The 12,110-nt window shown below is 46.6% G+C and overlaps 1 protein-coding gene across 3 annotated transcripts; it reads right to left on the minus strand.

Moving 5' to 3' along the window:
- Nucleotides 1-580: 580 nt before the first annotated feature.
- LOC136520842 (large ribosomal subunit protein uL2m-like) lies at nt 581-3,404 on the minus strand. Of its 3 annotated transcripts, none has more exons than XM_066514502.1 (2): nt 3,157-3,404; nt 581-2,344 (listed from the first exon to the last, which is right to left on the minus strand). In XM_066514502.1, the coding sequence occupies exon 2, from the start codon at nt 2,260-2,262 to the stop codon at nt 955-957; it is 1,308 nt and encodes a 435-aa protein (XP_066370599.1). In that variant the 5' UTR covers nt 2,263-2,344; nt 3,157-3,404; the 3' UTR covers nt 581-954. The 3 variants fall into 3 exon arrangements, with proteins under 3 accessions (XP_066370599.1, XP_066370602.1, XP_066370600.1); XM_066514505.1 differs by having other exon boundaries at nt 3,147-3,404; XM_066514503.1 differs by lacking the exon at nt 3,157-3,404 and adding an exon at nt 2,994-3,071.
- Between the last annotated feature and the right edge of the window lie 8,706 nt (nt 3,405-12,110).

Raw genomic sequence — 12,110 nt, forward strand, 5'->3', positions numbered from 1 at the left:
AAAAAAAAACTGCACAAGCCCAAAGTTCCTGAAGAAATTGATGTCAAACTGTCGAAGTTGCAGAAGCCAAAATTAGGAGAATATGGAGAAGTCTCGAGGATAGTGCCATCAAGGGAGCATCCGAATTCTTCAGACACTCTGAATTGAATCCGGAGCAGTGACGCCAATTTTTGTGCTTGAATAGTACTTAACAATAATTTTGTTAGATCAAACCAAATTAGTACTTGATTTTCCCTTGCCAATTGAACAGTCACTTTTTTATGATGAAAACACAAGCAGAGAATTTGGAATCGAGACTACAGGCAAAGAAGGTTGGCTGTGTCGTTGGCTAGCAGGGAGATACCAGAACAGAGAGGCAATTCAAGGGCAAAGTACACGAGAAGAAAATAGATTTAGAAAACAAAAACAGTCACAGGTGTAAGCAATAAATCCAACTGCAATAAAATAAAGAGATACACCAGAGTTGGACTATGACCTGGGTCGTTATTTCCAAATCCATACTCTCTTGGTAATATGAATCGGAACCCGTGTCTTGAAATATGTTTACAGACAGGAAAAAAATAAAGAGAAATGGCAAAGTATACCAGCATGTGCAAAAAGAAAAGAACATTCTTTCCCAATCAGAACAGTGGCATAACGACAAAATATGTCGTAAAATACAAAGGAAAAGGAATAAAGAAAAAAATGCACTAATCAGGATTGACGAAGACAAAGATAATGTATCACACTGGAGTGAAAGATAATGTATCATTGGAAGGCCATGTTATGTATTTCTGCAAAAGAAAACACTAACAAATATAGGAATGAAAACATTACTTCTCTGTTGCCTGCTTTCTACATCACAACCAAGATGATGCATCACAGTTCCCTCTACCACCAACATCTGTTCGTTATTTTCTCAACTACAAGATCCAAAACAAAAAGGGCCATTCCATATGAGCTTGTTACATCACACTAAGAAGCTTTACGGCTGGCCACATTTGGTGACCGGTACCCTGCTTTAGTGGGCTTTCCCCAAGGAGAAACTGAAGGCCTGCCTCCTTTGGTACGCCCCTCGCCTCCACCATGGGGATGATCCACAGGATTCATAGCAACACCACGGACAACAGGGCGTCTGCCCAACCACCGGCTATGCCCTGCTTTCCTTAGCTTGCGTGTGCCATGGCTTGGATTGGAGACTATACCAATTGTAGCACGACATTTCGAATCGACAATCTTCTCAGCACCTGAAGGAAGACGCAGAACACAATGTGCACCTGGCTCCTGTACTACTTTAGCATATGTACCAGCTGCTCGAACCATCTTCCCACCCTGACCAGGACGACATTCAATATCATGCACCCATGTTCCAATTCTTGCATTGGCTAGTGGTATGCAATTCCCAACCTTTGAGTTGAGATCAATTATATCAAACTGATTAGCTGAGGAATATGGCGACGAGGATGTACTCTTAGAAGGTTTCGAGGAGTCATAGTTCATCACTGTACTACCTGGCATGCACTGGTGACTGGCCAATATATAAGATACTGGTACACAATCAGCCTTTCCCTTTGGCCCTTTACTCATACCAATAGACTTTGCTGTCAAGCTACTGAAGCGGTTAGCCTGTGTCTGAAGCAAAGGTTTCTTCTTGAGATCATTCTGCCAAGAGAGAGCAGCTTGGCGCTTCATTCTCTGTGTCCAAAGCGCATCATCCGCTGCCCATTTTTGAATTCCAGAAAGAGAGAAGGTCTGTTTTTCTTCTTCATTTCCTCTGACTTGAGCATAGAAAGTGGGCTTCGCACCAGCTAATGCTATCCTAGGCAAGCTCCCACCCGATTTACGAGATGCAATATCTCCATTGCCCAAAGAAGAGTACAGTGCAGCAGCTTCCTTTTCCATAAGCACTCTAGCAGACAATGGAGCAAGGGAAAACCGACTGGAGACATCAGCAGTGACATATTCCAGGACCGGTGGCTTGGCACTGGGCTCTTGTAGAGTCTTGGGACGGCGGAAATGCACCCCTTGGACCCATCGCACCAGAGCAATGCTAGAGGAGCGATTCGGGTCATACTCGATCCGCTCCACAATGCCCAGGGAAGAGGTGCCACGCTTCACATCGACTTTCCTCTGCAGCCTCTTGGCCCCTCCGCCACGGTGGTAAGAGGTGATGCGCCCGGACGAGTTCCGGCCTGCCGTCTTGGACGAGCTCAGAGTCAGACGCTTCAGCGCACCCACCTTCGCCTGATCTTTCACGAGCGAGAGCGCGGACTGACGTGCCATCTTGTTGACAGGGACGGAGATGGGACGGGTGTAGCAGGGAGGAGTGGAGACTCTCCAAAAATATGCGATGACCCTGTAGGCTCTGCAACATTCAAAAAAATCAAACACAAATTACAGATGTGTTTAGGGCCTGTTTGGATCCATTAGCTGCTAATAGTTAGCTAGCTAATAGGTCACGGTTATTATTAGCTGCTATTAGCTACTTTGGTTCAACTAGTGAAATAGCTGTTAGTTGAGTATTCAGCTAACAATTAGCTAAACTATTAGCTAGATCTATTTGGATCCAAGGAACTAATTATTAGCAGCTAACTAGTAACTACTATCTCCTTGATCCAAACAGCGTCTTAGATATGAAGCATTGTATCCCCAGTCCAACACACATCCCATATGGTATGACTAGCTGAATTAGGCAGTATATATATCAACAAAATCCATTTCCAGTTAAACGAAATCCTTAACATGGAAAAAAGAAATGGTGAACAATCCCTAAAGTCACTTGAACTAGAGCCAAAGCTACCGAAGCAGCATTAACTGGCACACGCCTAAGGCAGCCGGAGTGTAATCAGCCGAGCAAAACCCAAGGGAAGCCCCCATCCCATCCCCGCCGCGAAAAAGCCCTAACGGAGCCAGCCAGTCCCAGACCCAGGAAGAACAAGTACTTTCCACATCCGCCGGTCAGCGGACTATCCCAACGAAAAAAAATATTGGAACAAGGGCAGCGTAATCCAAACCTGCAGGTGTGTGCTGCGCATCTCTGACCTAAAAACCCGATCTTCTCACACAATCTCGAGCTGTATCAGATGTTCCTACCGATTAGCTCCCGCGGACTCGTGGGGCCTAGTCTAGCCTAGTGGTACAAACGAGGAGGATCGAAGATGGAGTACCAATACTAACCAGGCAGCGGCGGAGGCCCCAGGTGGCGTCTCGGTTCCTCTTGCGGTCCTGAGTGGGGAGGATCCGGGGAGCCTGTGGCGCGCGCAGCAGCGGGGTGGGGGAGGGGGAGGGGGAGGGGGAGGAGGAGGAGGCCAGTCGGCTCGCCGGCTGGGCGGCGGCTGCTGCGAGCGGTGCGTCGAGGCCAAGCACGGCACGGGGCAGCGGAGCGGTGGCGGCTACGCAGTGGTGGCCGGTGGGGTGGAGTCGGGCTTGACAGATGCCGTGATGGGCCTGCGGATGGGATTTCCACCGCAACCGGCCCAGATCCAGGCGGCCTATAAGCTATGGGCATTGGTCAAGGCCTGCCACGTTCGTCCTCGTTGCTCGTGTCGCACGGGCACAGAGTTGGCATCCTCCTCGTGCTCGCTGTTCCAAGACACCAGGAACAGGATACAGGAACAACCAAAGAGGTCCGTCCATTTCTGCCGAGTGGCCGCATCCATCCATCATCAGCGTACGACACCGGCCACTGCCCAGAGAAGAAAACTCCTCGACCGGGGTCTTGTTTAGATACCACCAAAATTCCAAGTTTTTTCACTCTCTCTCCATCACATCAATTTTTAGCCGTTTGCATGGAGTATTAAATGTAGGTAAAAAAAATAACTAATTACACAGTTTAGTTGGAAATCACGAGATGAATCTTTTGAGCCTAGTTGGTCCACGATTAGACAATATTTGTCAAATAAGACGAAAGTTGTACTATTCATCGGTTTGAAATTTTTTCGCAATCTAAACGAGGCCCGGACCGGGGGAGCACGGCGTCAATTGCTTGCTGTCGACGATGACGACGAGGGTTGGTTCTTGGTTAGCGGGAGGTGGACGAAGACGGGTGGCGGCCGCCAAGTAGCCCACGAACCGCTGGCCTCCATTACTCTTAGGCCACCTTCGTTTGAAGCGAATTATTCTCGGTAAACAATCACTATATAAATCACTGAAGCACCAGGAACCGAACAGGCCCTTAATCTAATGCTAGTACTAATCACGAGGAAATCGCCGTCACGAGCAGACGAGCCGAGGAAAACGAGTTCGGCAACGAAAGCGACGACTTTCTGCATCACAAAGCTCTTCTTTCTGGTTCTCTGTGAGCTACACCCATCACATGTGAGTGGGTTCTAGGAAGATTCACCACCTTGCCTTTGTTCGTGCCGTGGAGTGGAGTCTGGACTATGGAGACAAAAAAAAAAGCACCGTGATGCAGTATGCCCGTGATACTGGAGCAGAGTGCAGCAGTAGCAGACTACGGCTCAGTTTAGTTCCAAAATTTTTAATAAAATGGACACGGTAGCGTTTTCGTTGTTATTTGGCAATTAGTATCCAATCATAGTCTAATTAGGTTTAAAAGATTCGTCTCGTGGATTTCGTCTAAACTGTGTAATTAGTTTTATTTTTTATTTATATTTAATACTTCATGCATACGTTAAAGATTCGATGTGACGAAAAATCTTGAAAAATTTCGCGTTTTGGGATGGAACTAAACAGTCCCTACTACCAGCAGCTATTCCACGATATAGTTGCTGTCAGCAGCCTAGCTGGGCAGCTAGAGCTAGCATACCTTTCCCACCTCCCTTCCTCTCCGCTCGGGTCACACGTGAGTTGGACCGGTAGGGCGGCGGGCGGCAGGTCACGCCTCGCGCAGCGCGCAGTCACGCGCGCTGGGTCGTCGTCGTGCTCTGCTCACGCACCCACACGTGTACCTCGAGCAGCCATGGCTCGTCGCAACGTGACAAAGCGAGCTCCGCTCCCGTCAAGCCACGCACGAGGACTCGAGGAGGCACTCTAGCTAGCTAGCTCTACCAGCTGGCTCACCGGTGAGAGAAAGTGTGAAGCAATGCAATGCAATGGGAGGTACCGGACCTTCGCGCGGGGGCCCACCGGAAGGTCGATGAGTGAGGGTTTGTTTAGATTCCAAAAAGTTTTGCGTACCTGTCACATCGAATCTTACGGTACATGCATGGAGTACTAAATGTAGATGAAAAAAAAACTAATTACACAGTTAGGTGAAAAATCGTGAGACAAAACTTTTGAACATAATTAGTTCATAATTAAACACTAATTGCTAAATACAAACGAAAATGCTACGGTGGCTAAAATCCAAAAAATTTTGGATCTAAAAGGAGCCTGAGGTGATGAACTGATGACAGTGACAGTTCGTCTCTTCCGCTGGCCGCCGGCTGGACCCTGTTCGCTCCTCTGAAAAAAACAAACCTTTTTCTGGGGTCCTCCACTCCTCTCCCTCAATTTCGCTAAACCCTTTCCTGTTCCTGTTCCTGTTCCTGTTCCTGTTCCTGTTCCTCCTCGCGAATGGGTACAATCAAGCAAGCCTCTTCCTTCCTCGTCATCTTTGACGAATCCAAGCGCTAGGATCTCGCTTGCTTGCTCTCGGATCCGCAGGCGGCTCTGTTTCCTCCGCCCGATCCTTCGTTCAGTCCAACCAACGCCATATTTAGTTCCCTTTCAAAATACCAAAATTTTCAAGATTTTCCGTCACATCGAATCTTTGGACGCATGTATGAAACATTAAATATAAATAAAAAATAAAATTAATTACACAGTTTAGACGAAATCCACGAAACGAATCTTTTAAGCCTAATTAGACTATGATTGGACACTAAGGCCCTGTTCGCTGGTCTGAAACTTGGCTGAAACTGGCTGAAAAATACTGTTCTGGCTGAATTGTTGTGAGAGAAAAACACTGTTCCGGCTAAAAAAACAAGCCGAACAAGCCGAATATGGGGTAAGCCGAACAGGACCTAATTGTCAAATAACAACGAAAACGCTACAGTAGCATTTTGCCAAAATTTTCGGCAACCAAACTGGCCCCCAAGTCCAACCACGCCTTAGCTGTCCGTCCACTCCTTGGCTGTGTTCGGCTGGTCAAGAACTTGTCTGAAACCTGTTGGAGCTGAACGGATGGCACAGTTCCTCATTCCAGCCAACCGTTTCACGTTTAGCCGACATGAATCAGCAAGGAAGTGAATTCAAAAAAATGGGCCCACAACAACATTAATTGCATTTCGATTTGAAATTCAAACAGCTCTACCTAAAGGCTAATTGTGCTACGTAACAATTAAACAGCCATGTACATAGGCAGATTCAGATACATGGTCAAACAACAAAAAAAAATTACCTAACCATTGATCAAGCTGCTGCTGGCCATAATTTCACACAAATCCATGACATACATGACAACAAGTGACGAGTGTAGCTTACAAGCCACAAAGGAATGCGTTGCCTTGTCGTTCCATCGCTGACCGAGCTTTCTCTTGCTCCATCGACGCAGCAAGGAACGTAACCACCAGCTTTGCTCTGGAATAACAAGTCTGAAGGTAATGAAAAACATAAGTACAAATCAGTACACAGCTTGAATCTACAGTTGAAGGTACCAATTCTCAGGGTTTTCAAATGGTTAAAGCGAACTTAAACCAACATATAAACAAATCAATCCAGTCAGCGTACTGATCCTGCTGGGAAATTACTACACACCATGGTAACAACAAGTTAATGTTGTTACAGCTAGACCAGTATTCTCATGCAACAAAACACAAGGTGAATAGGTGGTTGATCGTCTAAGATAGTTCCCAAATAGCAAAGCAGGCAGGGTGCAGCTGAATCATAGTGCAAGCTTATCGACGGTCACTTATCTATTAGGCTATTATGAGTAAGTACCCACATAAAAAAGAAATGACAATTTCGTACAGCCCACACTTTCGGATTCTTTCCCAAGGCCCAAGAGTACAACACCCTTAAATAAACCCTTCTAAACCGATTTGCCTCAATCATCTCCATCTATCCGTACCATAACTAACAAGGCAACAAACAAACCATTTGAACTCTCTTAGATAATGCAACAACTCTGTCCAGAATATGTGCATGTGACTCTCAACCTACAAAATATAGCCTTGTACAGGTAAGGACCCGTCTTATGTGTCGGCACATGTTGTTACTGCTAAAACAAAATGCAGTTACTTTTAAGTGTGTCAATGTGCATCACCTTATGTAAACACTAGTCATATTACCAAAACCATTAAGGAAGCATAGATATTGGACAAAGATGTTAGTAGTATTACCTCAAACAAAATACTACTCCTGGACGTGCTACACCTTGTACGCAACTACTTCACCTGCATGTCAAACTAGCTTCATTAGAGCCAAACTAGGCAGCCAGGATGACAGCTACATGACTTAACAGATAACATTCCACAAACTAAAATTGTTTCGCTAACCTTGTCTTCCCAATTAGGCCAAGTCCATATGTTATCCACTCGCGGACATGTTCCATGTCATTAGGATCTCCCAACGCCATAGCTGCCACTTGAGTCAAAGGGCCAAGGTCCGTCGGCTGCCTGAACCGCCGTAGTTTTTGATGACCCTCCATCTCATGCACGTAGTTGTGCAGTCCACAAAGAGCAACGATTATCTTGGTTTGCTTGACCCCCTGATAGTGGGGTACGCGTTTCAACATCTGCCACTTCGCTTTCGCTGCCCCAATGTTCTTTCTATGACATTACGCAGCTTCGAATGGTGGCGGTTGAACAACTCTTGCGCATCTGCAGGCCCCCTGGTCTCGAACTCCTTCACCCAATACCTCTTATTTGGGTACGGCGTCAGATACCCGGGTCGAAGTGTGTATCCGAAGTCAACCAGGTAATACCGGCCTGCATGAATTCATATGACAACATCAGTTTGCATCCAATTAGCTCATGCATGACACAACAAAACAGACTAAGATCCAACTAACCTGAAGGAGGATGTGGGAAAGACGCATCGGCTTCTGCCTTCCTTTTGACCCGCATATCATGAGCGGAACCCTCTGTCCCCGCTGAAGGGTCGAGATGGCGGACTAGAGGGGGGGTGAATAGTCTTTTCTAAAATTAATCGTGTCGGCTAACCGAAACAAGTGCGGAATTATAACTATCGGTCTAGCCAAGACTACACCCCTCTATCTATGTTCTCTAGCACATTCCAAAGATACTAATCAAGCAACAAAGGTGCCGGGCTAGCTAGAGCTCACCTAACCAATTCTAGGAGCAAGGTTACGCAAACTTATGCCACTAGTACTTTAAGCAACAAGGGAGCTCCTACACATGCTAGTAAGTAAACGCATAAAGCTAACTAAGCTCACTAGCAATGCTCAATAACAAGGCAACCAATGCCTAATTAGTGAGCGCAAATACTTAGCTACACAAACTAAACAATGTGACTAACAGGGTTACTAAAACCAAATTAGCCACGCAAGGGAGCTACTTCTATGCTACACAAGCAAGAAGGTAATTAGCAAGCTACACAAGCTATCTAATTACAAGAGCAACTACACAAGCTTAATATGTATAAAAGTAATTGCAAGCTTGTGTAATGGGGATGCAAACCAACGGGAAGAACAAGGTTGACACGATGATTTTTCTCCCGAGGTTCACGTGTTTGCCAACACGCTAGTCCCCGTTGTATCGACCGCTCACTTGGTGGTTCGGCGGCTAATTAGCATCACCCGCTAAGCCCGCACGTCGGGCGCCGCAAGAACCTACCCCTTGAGTGAGGGTAGCTCAATGACACGCTTTACTAGAGTTGCTCTTCGCGGCTCCCGCGGGGCGAGCACAATGCCCCTCACAAGCACTTCTCCGGAGCGCCGCACAAGCTTCTTGCGCGCTTCGACGGAGACCACCACCAAGCCGTCTAGGAGGTGGCAACCTCCAAGAGTAACAAGCACCACCGGCTTGCAACTCGATCACCTAGTGCCACTCGATGCAACCTCACGATGCAATCGCACTAGAATCACTCACTCACACAATCGAATGATCACTATCAAGTATATGTGTGATGGAGGGCTCCCAAGCACTCACAAGCATGGACACTAAGTCCCCTTTGGTGCTCCACACCAGCCATGGCCGAAGGCCACTTCTATTTATAGCCCCAAGGGCTAAACTAGCCATTACCCCTTCACTGGGCAAAAATCGGGCCGACCGGACGCTCCGGTCGTGTTGACCGAACGCTGGACCTCAGCGTCCGGTCGCCCGCAGACGGCCACGTGTCCCGATTCCAACGGTCACTTGACCTGACTAGACGCAGCAGCTTCAACTGACCGGACGCTGAACCCCCAGCGTCCGGTCATTTCCAGTAAGGTACCGACCTCGACCGGACGCGTCCGGTCACACTTGAGCGGACGTAGCCCAGCGTCCGGTCACACTCCAGCTTCTGCGTCACCGTACGTCAGCCTGACCGGACGTAGCTAGCCAGCGTCCGGTGCTTTTAGACTCAGTGTCCGGTCAGTTGACTGACACCAGCGTCTTCGCAATCAACTCGTTTTCACTTCTAACTTCTTCACCCTTGCTCCAATGAGCCAACCACAAGAATTTGCATCTAGCGCAATAGAAAATAGGCATTCCATTTTCCTGAAAGCGCCGAATCTCACCCCTGCAAACACCACCTCCTTTGTAAATGTGCCAACACCACCAAGTGTACACCACTATGTGCATGTGTGTTAGCATTTTCACAATCATTTCCCAAAGGATGTTAGCCACTCAACTTGCCACGCCACTCGATCCTAGCGACAATGTAAAGTTAGATCACTCGAGTGGCACTAGATGACCGATATGCAAACAAGTTTGCCCCTCTTGATAGTACGGCCATCTATCCTAAACCCGGTCATAAACTTCTCTACACACCTATGATCGGTGAAATGAAATGCCCTAGGTTATACCTTTGCCTTGCGCATTCCATTCTATCTCCTTCAATGTCGATGCAACACATGCACCAAACACGATCAACAATGATATGATCCACTTCATATCATCATATGATCATATTGGTTCATCGATCTTGACTCTACTTGCTCTTCACCGTTGCCATCGTCCATCGGTGCCAAGTCTTGCTCAAGCTTCACCGCCACGCGGTCCATCACTCCAAAGCCTTCGACTTGCCCTTCACGCTTGCAACCGGTCCATCAAGCCAAGTCTTGTCTTGATCTTCTCCACCTTGATCACATGACTCAATGTCATGTCTCATGTGCAATAAGCTCCTTCATCATCACATGTGTGAGCTTTGCAACATCTCTAAGCCATTTTCACCTCCATGGCATATGTTGCTTATACACATGTACCTGTGGACTAATCACCTATGTATCTCACATAAACACAATTAGTCCACCTAGGTTGTCACTCAATTACCCAAACCAAACAAGGACCTTTCACCCGCCCCGACATACGTGAACCTCATGTCGAAGTCACAGACCGCAACCACATTTTGGGTTGGCTTTCCTTTCCTATTAATGTGGTTATCACAAACTCCTTTATCAACTATGACTTCTATGTGCGTGCCATCCATGGCGCCTATGCAGCCATCAAAAACAGTGTGTACTCCATCAAAGCAGGCGGCGCTCCTGAGTAACTACTGTCCTTAGGCCTAATCACGTCATCTGCGAACCTAGCCACAGCTACCAGAACATGGGAAAAAAATCTTGCTACATGTCCCCAACCCCCTCCCAAATCTCTCATGCATTTGTCTCTGGCATTGATTTGTACCGCATGCCCATAAGAACATGGATAAAGCTTCTATAGAGTCAAGCTCCCTACTCCCTGTTAGGCCATAGCTATCAGTTAGTATACTATGCAACCTAACCAAACTTTCAGGCCGCATTCGGCAGTTCTCAAAGCAACGACCAGCATCTGACAATAGCTTGTCTACCCACTGTCTTCCAGTAAGCTCAGGCACTTGGATAACATGGTTACCTTGTGTTGGTACATGCAGCATGTGCGCAACTGCTAGACCAGCAGCCATAGCTGCGTTCACCATCTCGTCGAAACTGTTTTCACTTGAATTCTGACTTTCCTCGTCACTGTTGTCCATGTTCCAATTGGCTGCAAGTTGAGAACACCCAGAGTGAAATAACAGAATGAAAGCCAGTAAGCAAGACAAGGGGGTATGAGATCTGTCAAGTAGGCTAGATAATCAGTACCATTGGATGCCACTTTAGGAAATACAATGGGTTATGAGATCTGTCAACTTGGCTTGAAAATACAACTTTTTTTGTTATATTTTATTGAAATTGCACCATAACTTGATTCATTCTAAGTCACTTATGCATCAGCTGATACCAAATCATTACATTCACAGGCACACCCAAAAAAAAATAATCACATAAGTGCTAGGTGGGAGAAAATGGAGAATGTCTGAGGAATACCTGAGGAAGCCATTAGGACCCAGAAAATGGAGAATGTCGGATCCTCTCTTAGCTGGAAATCATGCGCCAGGGAAAAAAACCGAACCCAAGAACCTGCATACGTGAAATTGAACAAAGGCACTTCAAGGTTAGTTCACACAAATTGAAATACTAAAGAGTCATACCCTACTGAACTCTAAGGATACACACCTTCAACCACGCCAATCAGTGAGCTTCTCTACAAGCAGTCCCTCACATTCCTGCAACATAATTAAACGGTTATGATTTCTGTAAAAGCAGAACAATTAAAGCATGTGGACAACAGTGAAATATGTGTTAGCTTCAAGAACCAAAAAATCTCAGGCAACTCAAACAAATACATGACATAAAACAACTTCGAACGAGTTCGGGAAGGAAATTGCGAAACATGGGTTTTGGCCACAGGCCCCGTTACAATACAGAAACCTCAAGACAAATAGGACAACAACGAATCTAAAAGATAAATGCCGACACTGAATTGCCACTGTTGGTTGACACCAAACTCAACGTCCTAGCTGATGAACTACTTTTGGTACTTGTTCATTTGAAATGTCAACCAAGCCATCCGTTCTTCGGTTGTCAGCAGGTTCCTGAACACCCGCCGGGGCACTGAGTTATTGAACAAATCCGTTGCCACGAAGAATATGTCTGAAGTGGCTGGCACACCATCTTCTCGTAACAGTTGCATAGCTTCGTCTACCTCCACCTGTTCATGGGTCCGCTC

The sequence above is a fragment of the Miscanthus floridulus genome, chromosome 18, assembly GCF_019320115.1.
Source record: "Miscanthus floridulus cultivar M001 chromosome 18, ASM1932011v1, whole genome shotgun sequence".
Lineage (NCBI taxonomy): Eukaryota > Viridiplantae > Streptophyta > Magnoliopsida > Poales > Poaceae > Miscanthus > Miscanthus floridulus.